The sequence below is a fragment of the Pollicipes pollicipes genome, unplaced genomic scaffold (genome assembly GCF_011947565.3).
Source record: "Pollicipes pollicipes isolate AB1234 unplaced genomic scaffold, Ppol_2.1 Scaffold_7261;HRSCAF=8764_pilon_pilon_pilon, whole genome shotgun sequence".
Classification (NCBI taxonomy): Eukaryota; Metazoa; Arthropoda; class Thecostraca; order Pollicipedomorpha; family Pollicipedidae; genus Pollicipes; species Pollicipes pollicipes.
In genome coordinates this window covers 2978211-2994334 of record NW_023597054.1, presented here as the reverse complement: position 1 = coordinate 2994334, position 16124 = coordinate 2978211, and the positions used below count along the sequence as shown (strand labels likewise).

Sequence of the window (16124 nt, the reverse complement as noted above, 5' to 3'; positions counted from 1 at the left end):
ATCAAAAGGAAGCCAGTGAGGGTACAAGGTGTTCCGGTGCCATAACAGTCTTGCAGGGCCGACTACACGAGCCCGCACCACATGCTGCTCGCATGAAGCAGAGCTTGCATCATGCGACATGCTTTGGTGAACCCATTTAGCCAAGTGTGTATATCTGTGGTGTTTTCAGCAATCTGATAAAAATTAGACGACCAAAATCGGGGCAGAACCCGACTTTTTACGTACGGTAGGTGGCCACTTGATTAAAATTGATCCCCAGTTCTGCAGAGGGCTTCATTGCTCGCCCTTCCCGGATCTGCCCCGCTAGTCATAGCCAGCAATGCTCAAAGCATATAGGTGTTGCGTGATTGTCAGGATTTCCTACGCTTTCTAACATCCCAATGAAAAACTTTGTGGGCTTCCACTCCCATGAGCGAAGGGGTGCGCCTAAACATTGGAAGTGCCAGAGCTTTTACAAAACAATACCAATAGACACCCAGGGCTATCACACATCGTCAATGCCATTTCATGAGCACATATCCTTCGATATAGGTCATAGTGTATTGTACTGATGTTTGTTTCATAAGGTCGAACAACGGCAAAGTCCAGGTCGGTGTCAAAAGTGACCCCAAATCTACTTATGGGACTACATTTAACCCAGTCTCCTTCTCTAAGCAAAAAGTTATTGGTGTTCACATCGGTTCAGTGACATTGTTTTCACCTTTCGAAGGCTTAGCGTGACAGGCTCTTCCGAGATTTTTTGATAATTAAATGAAATTCAGCGTCAAGAACCACACTAGGCAGCGTGCTCAGCAAAGCAACATATTGAAGGAGGTGACGTTATATCAACAACCTACTTGGTCACTACCCTGTCTTAATGAAGTTCAAGACAATGTCATTGACGTCGCTGTGGTCAGGGAATTTGAAATTTGCGTCAAAACTTTAAAGTAAATTCTACAGTAAGGAAGCCGGTTAGTTTCGGCCTAGACTTGATCTTCACACCTGACTCAAGGATGAGCTTAGATTGTCATTATTTTGAAATAAACATTTTAAAGATGGATGACTTGATGTTTGATACTCCATTGCCGTATCAGATTGAATGGATTCAATGGGAATCTCCTCCGACAGCCTGGCCTGAATTTGACCTGCAATAGTTCAGTAACCTTGCAAGGTATATATCATTTAACGAATGATTGGCTATTTAATTTGCTACAGCTTTGCAAAGCTTGGCAGAGCCACGCCGCACCGTTCGAAAGTTATTCTTGGAGCACATTCTTGACCTCCCCCCCCACCCGAGCGCGGGTAGACTTCTCAGTCAGGGCATCGTCAGTCAAAAGGCCTGTCCGTTTTCTAGCGTGGGAAAGTCACGCCCCAGTTTGTTCATACGACGGCTGCTGGGAGAAACCAGCGGCCGAACACGGGCTTAAGCCGCTCCGACCGGCGGCATGCCTGTAACGTGTTGGGCAACCGGGCTCTGTCTGACCTGGCCACCCGATGACCCACACTATGTCTGATTACCCCGCCCCCCCCCCCACCGCTCCCCATCTACCGGGCAACCGGCCTTGCTCCAGGTGTTACATGTCCCATCTAACCACTGCCTCTGGACCCCAGACGAGCTCCCTCCCTGCCCCACTCGGGCCGGAGGATGTGCGCGGTCACAGGTCCCGTCCTCACCCGTGCAGGGCGGTGCGTGATAAGGCCGCGTCGCCCGGCCGGCCGGTCAGGCGGCGCCGCGGCCAGCTGACCTGGCGCGCTGTACTGGCACAGCGCCGCCGTCAGCCGTCGCACACTCACCTGTGCTCCCACCGCCGACAGCCTCCATGGACGCCCGCCTGGCGCCACTCGGTCTCGCTGTCCTCGCAGCGGTGAGTAGTGGGGGCCGGCCGTGAGCTGGGACACCTCTGTGACAGCGGTGAGTAGTCGGGGCCGGCCGTGAGCTGGGACATCTCTGTGGCAGCGGGGAGTAGTGGGGGCCGGCCGTGAGCTGGGATATCTCTGTGGCAGCGGTGAGTAGTGGGGGCCAGCCGTGAGCTGGGACGCCTCTGTGACAGTGGTGAGTAGTGGGGGCCGGCCGTGAGCTGGGACGCCTCTGTGACAGCGGTGAGTAATGGGGGCCAGCCGTGAGCTGGGACATCTCTGTGACAGCGGTGAGTAGTGGGGGCCAGCCGTGAACTGGGACGCCTCTGTGGCAGCGGTGAGTAGTGGGGGCCAGCCGTGAGCTGGGACGCCTCTGTGACAGTGGTGAGTAGTGGGGGCCGGCCGTGAGCTGGGACGCCTCTGTGGCAGCGGGGAGTAATGGGGGCCAGCCGTGAGCTGGGACATCTCTGTGACAGCGGTGAGTAGTGGGGGCCAGCCGTGAACTGGGACGCCTCTGTGGCAGTGGTGAGTAGTGGGGGCCGGCCGTGAGCTGGGACACCTCTGTGACAGCGGTGAGTAGTCGGGGCCGGCCGTGAGCTGGGACATCTCTGTGGCAGCGGGGAGTAGTGGGGGCCGGCCGTGAGCTGGGATATCTCTGTGGCAGCGGTGAGTAGTGGGGGCCAGCCGTGAGCTGGGACGCCTCTGTGACAGTGGTGAGTAGTGGGGGCCGGCCGTGAGCTGGGACGCCTCTGTGACAGCGGTGAGTAATGGGGGCCAGCCGTGAGCTGGGACATCTCTGTGACAGCGGTGAGTAGTGGGGGCCAGCCGTGAACTGGGACGCCTCTGTGGCAGCGGTGAGTAGTGGGGGCCAGCCGTGAGCTGGGACGCCTCTGTGACAGTGGTGAGTAGTGGGGGCCGGCCGTGAGCTGGGACGCCTCTGTGGCAGCGGGGAGTAGTGGGGGCCGGCCGTGAGCTGGGACGCCTCTGTGACAGCGGCGAGTAGTGGGGGCCAGCCGTGAGCTGGGACATCTCTGTGACAGCGGTGAGTAGTGGGGGCCAGCCGTGAACTGGGACGCCTCTGTGGCAGCGGTGAGTAGTGGGGGCCAGCCGTGAGCTGGGACATCTCTGTGACAGCGGTGAGTAGCGGGGGCCAGCCGTGAGCTGGGACATCTCTGTGACAGCGGTGAGTAGTGGGGGCCAGCCGTGAACTGGGACGCCTCTGTGGCAGCGGTGAGTAGTGGGGGCCAGCCGTGAGCTGGGACACCTCTGTGGCAGCGGGGAGTAGCGGGGGCCAACCGTGAGCTGGGACACCTCTGTGAGCCTGAGCCTGCTCTATCCGTGTGGTTTGGGCGCGACTGATGCTCGTGTGCTAGAGAATGGCCTTACCATGCACTGACGGTGTCCAGCTGTGCAGGACGTTGTTATGAGGTAGGTCTCATCATCAATTACAGAAGCTTTGAGGTTACAAATGCATCAGCGATTACAGAGGCTTTGAAGTCTTTGACACTTTTAGGTTAACCGGCATTATTTTTAGAACTGTCATCCGTATTAGTTATGTGATGGCCAACAGCTGCTCCCACTTTTTACACGTACAGCGTAAGCCACGTTCACTTTGACGCGTGTATTTATATTTGCCAGCCACCAGCCAGTTCTGTCTCGCACTTGGTACAGCAGTGTCTCACACACAAGCGAACTTGAAGCAATGATATTATGTCATAATATTGTGATATTATGAATTTTTTTCATGTGCTCAGCTGTAGAATTTCTGTCTCCACTTCGCGCGCAGATAGTTGTCTCCAGCCGAGCGGCGACGGCGGAGGGCAACAAGTCGGCCAGAGCCTCTGCGCCTGCAGGGCCGCTCGCCGGGGGGATGCAGCGCGGCCCGACGGGAGAAGGCACGCACCAGGAGGGGGCCAGGGAAGCGCGCCGCAACTGGGTGACGCCGTCCGTCGTCTCCTCCCAGAGTCCGCAGGAGGTCGGCTCCAGCACCGAACGTGAGTCTGCTGACCGCCCGCTGGGACTGAGGGCAATGACTCATAAACACACATTGGAAGACTGGAACGATGAGCAATGTCCCTTTGCGCATGGCCATTAGGTAATCAGGCGTCGTCCTCAACACTGGACCGATGACTCGCGTGGCGTTGGCACATCGTGACTGACAACTCTTAGTTGAGTACGCGTGCGGGGCTGAAGTTTTACGTGGATGTCTTTTGCAACAGCCCCATAAGAAATGACGATCCATATCAGCGGCCTTAGACAGGTTCTCTTGCTGACATATCTATTTCTTGATCGATCTCTTCATCTCCACGTAGATGCCAAGGTGACATCTGACACGCCTGACATCGTTTGCCTCCCTGTACGGAAAGCACCGAAGGTCCGAAGCTATCCGTGGTTAGCATTACTTTGACAGTACGCGAACGGTTCCAGTGCCCAGCTCCGGCAAGTTTTTGATCCACACTGGGGTCGAAGCCACCTTCGCGTCTCCAGGGTTCCCGGACGATTACCCACCAGACGTCTGGACATCGTGGATTTTCCAGGTTTGTGTGAACGGAAGAATGTCAGAGCGCATGCTGACATTCTAACGACGGTGACGATCAGCGGAAGATCGGGCAATGCTGTTCGGGATTAACTGCCTAGCGCTGCACTCGCAGCATGCTTTGTAGACGCGCTAACCACGAACCACAAAGCAATGGCCATCTTTCGCAGGGGTTTTCGTGTGGAACCTGTCGAGACTCACCGTGAAAAATGTGGCGAGATTTAATGGGAATATCCACGACGTCATGCAATTATTACTGTTTGATCCACCATCAACACAGGAGAATGTGCTATATTTCGGTCAGCTAGATTCCAGTCATGCTATCGTGCGTTCAAAAAAGAACGTGACAGGAAAATGTTGACAGCCAGGCACCATAGGTGCCGGACAGAACCGCTCCATGACCTGCGTGCCGTGCCCCGGCCTGACCCGTCGCCGTGCCCAGGCGAAGGACGCGGCGGCTACACTGCACGTTACGTGTCCGGAGTTCGCGCTGGGCGGCCAGGACAGTCTGTCGCTGCGTACGCCCGAGCACGGCCGCCAGCTGTTCTTCCGCGACAACCTGACCCCGCCGGCCGTGAGCTCGCGCGGCCGGGTCGTCGCGCAGCTGCGCACCGGGCGACGCGACCACGGCCGGTTCCGGTGCACGGTGCGGGCCGAGCTGATCCGGGAGGTATCCGAGAGCGACCTGCCGGCCGTGCAGGTCAACGACCCGCTCTGCGGCCGGACCAAGCACACGACCCGTATCGTGGGTGGCGAGGCTGCGCCCAAGAACACCTACCCGTGGCTGGTGAGAGCCGGCAGCGGCAGGCGTTGGGGCAGAGAACGCATGCCCGTGGCTGGTGAGAGCCGACAGCGGCAGGCGTCGGGGCAGCTCACGCAGGCGTGTGGGCAGCCGAGCGCCACCAAAACTTGGTTGACGTCAATTGTGGACCCTCACTTGCGTGCTGTGTCTTGTCGAGTGACAATAATAACGACCGGATGTGATCAAGCGGATGGTATTTCGTAAGGGTTTAATTTGCATGCTTTAACGTCAATACCAAGCATGTTTACGATTTATTTCCTGCCATATTGCATCCAACCAGCATTAGCTACATACGTCAATGCAAAAAGCAAATTGGGTCCCAGTTACAATATGATCCGCTTGGAATGCGATTTAGGGCCCAACTATTCTTAAATCCATGTGCCGTCACCAGCGCCTGTCAGCCATCCAGCACAACTCTGCCGTATGTTTAGCCTAACGCGTATAAAAGCTGGATGATCAGCGCACCACTATGACGCTCACGCGGCGTAAAACGCGTGTCCCGGCGGCATGGTGACGTCGCCGTGCCGCCCATCAGGTAGGCGTAACGACACGCAGCCGGGCAGACATGTTCTGCGAAGGCAGCATCATCAACGAGCGTTTCGTCCTGACGGCCGCTCACTGCGTCGCAAGGTAATGCAGGCCAGGTCATGCATCAGGTCCGATGCAGGCCACATCAGGTCCGATGCAGGCCACATCAGGCCCGATGCAGGTCACATCAGGTCCGATTCAGACTAAATCAGGTCCGATGCAGGTCACATCAGGTTCGATGCACGCCATATCAGGTCCGATGCAGGTCATATCAGGTCCGATGTAAGCCACATCAGGTCCGATGCACGCCACATCAGGTCCGATGTAAGTCATATCAGGTCCGATGCATGCCACATCACGACCGGCGCGGCTATCCGCCATACGGACCAGCCAGTTTGCGTCTCGTCGACTAGTTTTACCATTTGTTGCTTCTCGCAGTCACGGACCGCTGTTTTTTTTTTCTATGGTGGTCTAAGAGTCGCTTGACTTGTCACCCACCTGTCAACAACCCGTCCAGTCGTCACTCGTTCCAGTGTTAGTCAGTTCGATAACCTCCGAAACAAATATCTTCCAGCCAGACATCTGTACTCTCCGTGTCGGTAACGTGCAAGTGCTTACTTAGGTACTGATGCCCATATGGCTGCAGGCTGGGTTTTCACGGAACATTGGAGTAACAAGCACCCAATAGGATTATTTGTCCAGTCAGTGAACTAGCAAGTGTTCGAAGAGTTGTCTCGCCCATCCAATGCAGCAACACGCAATCGATAGGTTTTGTCGCTCAATCTCTGAAATGCCCTCTAGCCATGGGTCAATGAGTTTTGGTCAATACGTTTTGATCAGTAGCCTTTGTCGACGCATTTTGTCGCCCAGTCGTCCTCATTCTCCGACGCTTCACTAATGCTGGTCACGCACCATGCGTTGCAGGCGAAAGCTTTGGGTCCTGAATGTCCAGGTGAGGAAGCACTTGCGTAACAGGGACAGCGAAGAGCTCAGATTCAAGGTGAAAAGGGTCATCAAATATCCAGGCTACAAACGACTGCAGGACGATATAGCTTTACTGGAGTGAGTATGTGCCAATGAACATACCAGCACTACGAGCGTCAGAATTGGATAGTTGTTACATTCGTGTTTCACGGTTCTTCGAATAGGCCCGAGGAGTTCTTGGTCGCGTAAAAACTCGCTGAGTGGTTCTCGTCTGCGTCCATGCCCTGTGAGCGCTTCCCATCCACTTCGATGCTGTGTGAACGGTTCACATCCGCACGCACACTCCCTGAATTGTCTCCGTTGTTGGTCCACGCCGCCGCCGGCTGACCGTTGGTGCGTCGCCTGCCAGGCTGGATGGCTCCCTCCGTCTTCTCCTGCACAACGACGACGTCCGCGTGCGGCCCATCTGTTTGCCGACAACCGCGTGCGGCGGCGGCAGCGGCGATGCCTGCTTTGGCGGCCGCACCGCCGTCGTCGCTGGCTGGGGCGTGAACCAGCAGCGGCCCAAAGCCTACCCGAAGTCGCTTCAGCGTGTGGAGCTGCCGGTGCTAACTAGCGAGGCGTGCGAGGCTAGTCAGCCGACCGTCATCACCGACAGCATGCTCTGCACCAGCTACTCCGGCGGCGGCCGCGACGCCTGCCAGGTGAGGCGCCCGTCCGCTGCTTCCTGTCCCTGGGCGTCAGCGGCCCCACGTCCAGGGAGGCGCCCGCTCACTGCTTCCCCGCCGCCGAGCGTCAGCGGCCCCACGCCCTCGCGCCGGCCGACCAGTAGCCGGGCCTGGTCTACAGCCGTGCCACCCAGCCCGCGCTCCGGCAGGCTCCCACCAGCCGTGCGGGGGTCGCGGGCACATTCAGTCCTGCAGGCGCGCCAGTCAAGCGCCGAGGGGGCGAGCTGGTCGTCACGCTCGTTACTCCATCCGCAGGGTGACAGTGGAGGTCCGCTAATGGTAGACACCGGCAAAAGCAAGACCACCCTGATTGGCATCGTCAGCTTCGGCAAGGGCTGCGGCGTGCCGGAACACCCGGCCGTCTACACCCGCGTCTCAGGTACGTGCCAGAGGAGCACTCGCCACCTGAATGCGAGCCGTTTGCCAATGTTGAACACATCACTAGCATAGCAGTGAGGAGCGATTTTGTCAGGAGAAGGATGCAAGGGGCTTGTTGCGCTTAGCTGGGCGCCCAGCGGGCCAAACTAATCGCTATCTATGGGATAGGAATGCGCACACATGAAGCATAAGACATGTTGCAGACTCCAGAATGCCGGTTATGGTTGTTTATGTCGGAGTGGCAAGGTATAGTATTGCACACTTCACTGCCCTGTATGCCCTTTTGGATTTATTTGGATGCAAAGTTACGATTGCGCAAGGCGCCAAACCGGCGACCGTTTACTGTATTTGTGATTCAAATACAAGAGCAATTTCAGGGAAACGAAAACCTCTCTTCACAACCCCAGAAAACTCGTGGATGTGACAGATGTGATGCAATTTCGTAATTTATGCCTGATCACGCGCACCAAAATACCTCTGACAGTACGTCGCGTCGAAGCGGGAGGCGGGCTAGGTTGGTGTTGGTGTTGGGGGGGGGGGGGGGGTACGAAATTCTCCTCTACAACCTCAGAAGATGTGAAAGCTAGGGACCCCTGTCACTTTGAAGGTGGGAGGAGGCTGCACGGAAGCGGCTTGGTTATGAATTTTGTAACTCTTTCCGGTTCAGAAAAGGCTGAAGTTGATGCCTTTAAAAAATAATGTATTCGCTTAGGTCACTGATTTAATCAAAGTACGCTGTGGTTTAATCAGCGGTTGATTTAAACGGTGTTTCAAAGGTAAAACGCTTTCGTAGATGGCCCCATTTAAGTCTATTATAAAGCATTTTGATTATTTTTTCACAAGCATCAGATTGAGCCTTAACTTCGGACTGAATCGAATGACGACGTGTGTATTGGACCTCATGGCACGATACATGATCGTGTGTGTTGGACCTCAGGGCACGATGCATGATCGTGTGTGTTGGACCTCAGGGCACGATACATGATCGTGTGTGTTGGACCTCAGGGCACGATACATGATCGTGTGTGTTGGACCTCAGGGCACGATACATGATCGTGTGTGTTGGACCTCAGGGCACGATACATGATCGTGTGTGTTGGACCTCAGGGCACGATGCATGATCGTGTGTATTGGACCTCAGGGCACGATGCATGATCGTGTGTGTTGGACTTCATGGCACGAAACATGATCGTGTGTGTTGGACCTCAGGGCACGATACATGATCGTGTGTGTTGGACCTCAGGGCACGATACATGATCGTGTGTGTTGGACCTCAGGGCACGATACATGATCGTGTGTGTTGGACCTCAGGGCACGATGCATGATCGTGTGTATTGGACCTCAGGGCACGATACATGATCGTGTGTGTTGGACCTCAGGGCACGATGCATGATCGTTTCTGTGTACTTTACCGACGTTTCCATGTACCGTAGTTTGTTAGGTCGAGTTAGCTTTAACCGTCTTTTGGTCTGCGTTCTTGAAAATGATGCATTAGGCCGCATTTGATGCATTTGATGAATGATAAAAAACGCAAGACAGCTTGTTATGAAAACCGGATTCAAGAAACGGATCGGACGGATTCCACCCTCACCCTTCTCCAGGACGTGTGCCAATCTCTCTCGATAACGACCTCTGACTACAACGTCGTGCACTATTGGCGCAGTGGGAACATGCTCAGCGTGAGCGGCCAGGCGTGACGCTACCCGTCCGTCACACTCGCAGGAGGTCGCCATCATTACAGCTCCTGACGCAGTTCCATGCAGCCCTCAGCAACAATGAACGCGATTCATGAAAAGCCGTGCGGTGTTAGTTCTCGGCACGTGCATGTCAGCTGCTTAATGGGCCCTGACTTTCCTGCAGCATTGCAGTCTGAATGAAATGTAGCCCTCTCACTCGATTGACTTGGGAAAGGAAAACCTGTTCGTGTGGCAGCGTCTACCCATCGGTATACACTGCCTAGTTCTCCTAACAAAATGTAAAGAACCCAGCAGGCAGCGTCAAGCTGGATTTAGCTTACCAAGCATTACCAAAATCAGTCCCGTTTTTATTTGCATTTTGAAGCACGATTCTTTGCATTTGGTTCTCGCCTTAGATGAAAATTCAATTGTTCGAATTATTTTGGTGATCAAGTTCATTCATTCTTTCACGTGCAAATAATGTACGGGATTTGAGATACATGTGACTTAGTAGAGGGGTGCAATACAACGAATAAATGACGTAGAATCGAAGGCCAGTCTAATGGGGTTTGCCCGTTAGTGGTAAAATGCTAAACTTCACTGATTCAACAACTGAGAAAAAGACAAAAGTGTTGAGAACAAGATGAGATCGATCAGACAAGGCTCACAAGACATTATGTGGACTCAGTGTTACCAAACTGGATTTTTGACAGGTTTGGTGCCTGTAAAATGCAAAAGTTGTGGCATTATGTTGGAAGCTTAGCAGATGTGATGTCAGTCACTGCCAACTGTATCGGTTCACGCTCAGTGTTTGTTTCCCACTTCAGAATACTACGACTGGATCATAGAGAACGCCCGCCTCTAAAGTCAGTCGAACGAAGAGAAGTGCTATCCCGGCCGCCTTCAAGTCACCAGAATCGTGAACCACGGCCAGAAGCATCCAGCGGACCAGGCCGTGATCCCTGCGGGCCTGGGCTGCGCTGGTACTGGGCCGATGTCGCGAACCCTGCACTGGCGTCCGCGCACGGAAGCGAACATGACTGCAGTCAGCGCCAGATGGCGCTGAGACCGAGCGCGGGGAGTCAGCAAGTGTCGCACCGCGATATGTGGACCTCCTTGGCTGATTGCTTTGCCGTTGTGGAGCACGGATCGAGACGTTGTGTTGAAGCGTTGGAGCGTCGCGGGCTGTCGGCCGACTTCACCGGACTCCCCGAGAGAGGTGGCTGCGCCGCCAGGCCTGCTCCGGTGGCACGTCGCAACAGCGCCGGGCACCGTCTTGGTAGGAGCCGTGGCTGCGTGACAGGCCTCAGTGGCGTGATAGGGTGCAGTTCGCTGGAAACATGCCAAAAAGGTACATAAAAAGGATCTTCCATGCTCATCACAAACCTCGAAGCCTAGGCATGGCCAAAAAAGCTCTGTGGCGCCGTGGTGCCACCTGTGTTTTGCGAGCACGGCAGAACTGTCGACGCCACAATTGACGGCCGTGTGATCATGCTGAAAAATTCATGATGCATTCTTTTGAGTACAGGTTTGTGCTTCTGCTAATCGCTGATAAACGTATTGAACGGAACAATCCTGACAGAATTGTGAATGGTGTTGTCGTTTTGCTGGTGTTTTCATGATTCGTCTCGTAGTTGTGCGGCCTGGAACAGGCATCGAGAACTGCCGCTGCATTTATTTCACGCGCTGCTTTTGCAGTCGCTGTGATAGCGAGCAGGCTGCCACTGCGCGCCTCCAAACGGGTCAAGCAATCCAGCTTCGTCCAAAGCTATCGGTGGACAGGGGTGCAGACAGCAGACTTCAGAAAATTGTCAATTAATATCTGCAGAAATGAACAGATTGTAGCAAATTCGTCCCAACCTGCAAGTCTTTGACCTCGGCACTAGCTTGGATTTTAGAGGTTACTATGAGCATGCAAATTAATGGGATTACTATGAACATGGGAGGAAGCATGAATACTCCCATTTGGGAGATCTCTGCCCAAGTTCTGGTTGCGCCATGACCGCTGGCCTAGACGTTGATAAGACGTCACCACCAAAGTCGCTATCCTTCCATGAAATTATGGGTTATGACATACCTAGCGTTCCCTTAAGAATGATGTAATTCATCATAGCCAGCGCGTAAAGCAAACCAGCAAGCATTTGTTTGGTAGAAAGCACAGAGGTCTGCTACTGTTAACAGCAAATCGATTTACATCTCGTGAAAGGCGTAACAGTCCCCAAAGCCTTTAGCAGGAGCACGTCGTCCTCTCTTCTTACCATGCCACCTCTAAAGACCAAAGCTTTTCTTTCCAGAGTCCCGATGTACGTCTATCCTTGCCCCTCCCATTCACGGTCATGCCTGCCCCGAGACTCGAACAATGTGAACACGACACGAACAAAACGAGTGTGCAGGATCGTCAACTAGCCACGAACCATGCGCTGTACAGCATTGCAACATTCTGCACTTGCCCGGCTTTTGTATGACCGCTTGGGTTTCGAACTGCGAGTGGAAAAATTAATGATGGTTGCTTATACTATACCTGGCAAGTGTATCGAGTAGCGTTTCAACCCATGGATATCTTCAGAAGAGTTGTGATAGTTGGTGGACATTGTTGTCGACTAAATTTGGCAGCCGTCGTTCAGCGCCACACATGTAGAAACGGGTGTGGGCTTAACATGCGAAGCACTATCAGTGTGCGCTTAACATGTGATGTACGACCAGTGTGGGGTTAACATGCTATTTACTATCAGTGTTGGGTTAACATGTGAGGTGCTATCAGAAGGTGTTAACATGTGAGGTGCTAGTGTGTGAGGTGCTAACATGTCATGTACTATCAGTGTGGGGTTAACGTGTGATGTGCTATTAGTGTGGGCTTAACATGTGATGTACTATCAGTGTGGCTTAACATGTGATGTACTATCAGTGTGGCTTAACATGTGATGTACTATCAGTGTGGCTTAACATGTGATGTTAAGCCACACTGATATCAGTGCCAGGTTTGAGCCGTCCGTGATAGTTGTTGTTTTGTTTCAAAGCGTTGCTAAATGAAGGCGCTGCCGTCCTGATGAGCATGGCCCCCGCCAGCCTGCGGGAGTGTGGCGGGATGCACGGGTTGACAAAGTCCGGACATTTTAGCTTTGCTGTCATGAATATTATGGCACAAATGACATGAATAGTCTTCTTACAAAACCGCTTACTTTGTTATCCACGGCGTGCATGGGGAATACCATTCGAATAGCATGGCTGGTAAATGGCTTCACTGACACACGGTACGTCACAGAATCAAAATGGCTTGCTTTGTTTTTGACGGTCGACTAGTTGACAGCGGGAAGCGTTGGACTTTGAACCTGAGCGCAACCGCCCCGTCTATCTAACGCTGACGATTACCCAAATACGGCTCCAAAACGAAAACAGATCAACACGAAGATTAAACAAATATAAGATGCGATTCCTCGTCACATTGACCTGAATAGGAAATCTATAAGATGATGAATAAATGCAAATATATGCAGAGGACCTGTAGTACATTTACGTGCATGGCCATCAACCAGACTAAAGTTCCGGTGCACATATGATGTCACAGACCAGTCTACTACTTGCTCAAAACGCACCTACAAATCCGGGAAGATATTCCTTGTTGCGGGCATAATCCGAGAGTCACGTTTTGCCGTCGACATGGGGCGGACGTGTGCGTGTCAGCATCAGCTCCGAGTCAGACCGTATCGGCGGGCGCCTCTGCACGCTGTGTGCCGACATGGGGCGGACGTGTGCGTGTCAGCATCAGCCCCGAGTCAGACCGTATCGGCGGGCGCCTCTGCACGCTGTGTGCCGACACGCTGGCCGCCGCCGCCGGAGCCTAGTCGCTGAAGCCGGCTGGCTCGCAAGCAAACGCCATCTTGCGGTGGCAGGCAACGTCGTGCCAGACGACGCCATCTTCGAAGGCGTTGTTGATGACAGCCAGACAGTGTTCGTCGCCGCCGGCGTTGTCGGGCTGGCCGATGCCCAGGGCGCCGCTGCGTGACCAGCCCTTGAAGCCGTAGCTGACCGGCTCGCCGTGGCCCCAGAAGAAGTCGTGCGAGCTGCGCGCTCCCGACGTCCACACACCGTCCACGTCTGGAATGGCCGGGCCCAGCTCAGAGCGCAGGTCAGGACCGACCGGCCGCCGGCAGGCGGCAGGCCACCAGCACACCGGAAACACACCGGCAGGCTGCCGAGGTCGGCGCTGACCCCCGCACATCAAGGCCTTGGTCTAGCCCGCCAGCGCGGTTCACACAGTCGTGCCATTACCCCAGATGGGTGCAAGTCCCCGTCCTACCGGCGTCTTCTGTGTAAAACGCACACATAGATGTGACATTACTAACGCTCTGCATAACTAAGGCACTCTTTTTAAATCGCAAGCTAGGCATCTAGCATACTATAGCCATCTAGCATAGCATCTGCGCCTGAGGAGAAAATAGCACGGTGCCTACGTACCGAGCGTGCGTTGTTGCAACACACTGTAATGACACGGGATGCAAGCCGCAAGTTTCGAGCACATAACATATGTTTAGTGTTGAGGAATGTACGTCGAACAGTCCCAGTTGCAATCCAGCACACGACGGTCGTGGCTTGCCGGCCCGCCGGCAATCCTACACTCCGATCTTACTGAAGATAGACATGGCGTAGGCGATCTGGAGGTGGCTGAGGAGGGTGCTGGGAGAGGCTAGACGCATCCGATGGAAGCTGCAGATGGTCTCACTTTCCTGCCAGGTGAACTTGCGTCCGAGCAGCTGCGGGTCCAGAAAGGAGAAGTACGGCCCGTACCGCTCTGTCGAGGCAGACAGCCCCGGTGAGTGCCGTCATTGGCTCGAGGGGAAGGCGCAAACTGAGCAGTCCTGTCTCCCTGGGGTATGTCCGTGTAGAGCCCCTGCTGCCTCCGGTCGCAGCGGACGCCGGAGCCCGCGGCGGCGGTGACTGGGACGGTGGTCGCGTGCCTCTCACTGTGCCCATGTTCCTCGGGCACTGACTCCTGCTCATGCATCTACATGTGCTCCTCGTCAAACATGCCACCAACCGGCAACGGCAGGCTACGTCAGTGCTGACGGAAAAACGGGATTCATAAGAAACGGGAATCGTAAGCTACTATTCACATTTTCCTCAAGAGGAAGTAAAAACCCATAAAACTCTTTCCAAAACATGTCTGTGGGAGGGTCTTTAACGGCAATCTTGATCAGGTTTAACGGGCTGTTGATCACTTCGGTTGACAAGTGATAAAATACTGTTCATAAGCAGGACTTGTGCATTTAACTTTTCTGTTCAAATGCGTGTATGGCTTGCCCATGCGATGGGAAAAGTGATGTGTTCCTTACGCGGACCGAGTCGAGGTCAGTCCGAAGACTCTGATCGGCAAAAACGCATTCAAACACTATTTCATTGGTGGCATGGGGTGTCGCAGGATGATGTAGATGGATATCAAAGCAGCTTGTCATTGTTTATTAAACACATTATTAGCGCTGATGATAATCGGTGTCGACGGTTGACTGGTCACCAGTGCCATAAGTCACGTTATGTTCACTGACACAGCGCTCAGCAGCTGCAGCGGAGTTCTGATATCTGACGGCCTGACGTGCCGCTGTGCGAAAAGTGACCCTGGGTCTGCGCAATGTTCTTATTATTCACCAGCTCGCAAATATACTGTTGCATGCAGACAAGCGAAATGAACGCCAAACGTCTTCAAGGATGACATAGAACTATCAGCGTTATACAGTGCCAGGTGAGATAGAGTGCCGGCCTGCAGGTGCCCTCGCCGGACGTTATACAGTGCCGGTGAGATAGAGTGCCGGCCTGCAGGTGCCCTTGCCCATGCAGTTTATTCCTGATTCTTTCAGTTCACTGACCTCAATACATGACAGTGACACCCTTTCGTCGCCTCTAGTTTCTGTTTCAGTTAACGACGGTAGCACTAAAAACAGCGAAGAAATGATGCCATCTAGAGCAAGTGAACCATATTCAGTGACATTTGCGAGTGGTGTTTTTACCATCAGAGGGACATTTTTTGCCCATGTACCCCCCCCCCCCCCCTCTCAAGACTCTGACTATATCCCTGTACCGGACTCACTGTTACCATTCAAGACACATTTTGCAGTCAGCTGTATTCAGACCGATGTTACTAGCCATCACGATCATCAGAATGCGCCAGGCGGAGCAGCCGAGACACCTTTGGAAATTACATCATGCCACTATTGTTTTAGTTACCTGATTTTAGGCAATAAAGGTATCCTTTTTGAGTTCCCAAATGTTACAAAAATTTGACAAGTCGATCCGTAAGTATCAGGGGTAAGTACGCAAGCGCACGTGTTGTTACATGTGCACGTGTTGCTTACAGTTAGTAGGACCGGTAATGTGTCGCATGTCTTGATGCATATCAATGACGTCGATATGTTGGTGGCAGCAGGCTCTCGACATACCGGAATTCTACACTAGCATGGAGTCACTCCAACGTGTCCAGCGCGAGCTGTGTGCAGCTAGCAAATGTATGAAAATCCAGCTTTTCGTCCACCCATATGCGCCATATCTGCCCCAGAGTCCGTTTACTATTGGGTGGGTCTGTGCATCCTTGTTGTCCACAGGACGTCCGCCAAATCTCGCGATCAAATGGCGTGGAGCGTCCCCTACTTCCTCTCCCTTTCAGTGGTGGCCGGCGACGTAGCTACAAATGCAAGCATCAGGCTATGAGTGGAGGTCCACTGCAGCAA

The 16124-nt window shown here is 53.9% G+C and overlaps 1 protein-coding gene across 1 annotated transcript; it reads left to right on the top strand.

Annotated features, from left to right (window-relative positions):
• Positions 1-1757: 1757 nt before the first annotated feature.
• On the top strand, positions 1758-10333 carry LOC119112899 (transmembrane protease serine 11B). The gene is made up of 9 exons (XM_037237205.1): positions 1758-1844; positions 3623-3830; positions 4264-4373; positions 4815-5159; positions 5710-5804; positions 6627-6764; positions 7036-7330; positions 7610-7733; positions 10236-10333. Exons 1-9 carry the CDS (start codon positions 1800-1802, stop codon positions 10271-10273), a joined length of 1398 nt encoding a protein of 465 aa, XP_037093100.1. The 5' UTR covers positions 1758-1799; the 3' UTR covers positions 10274-10333.
• The last annotated feature ends 5791 nt before the right edge of the window (positions 10334-16124 follow it).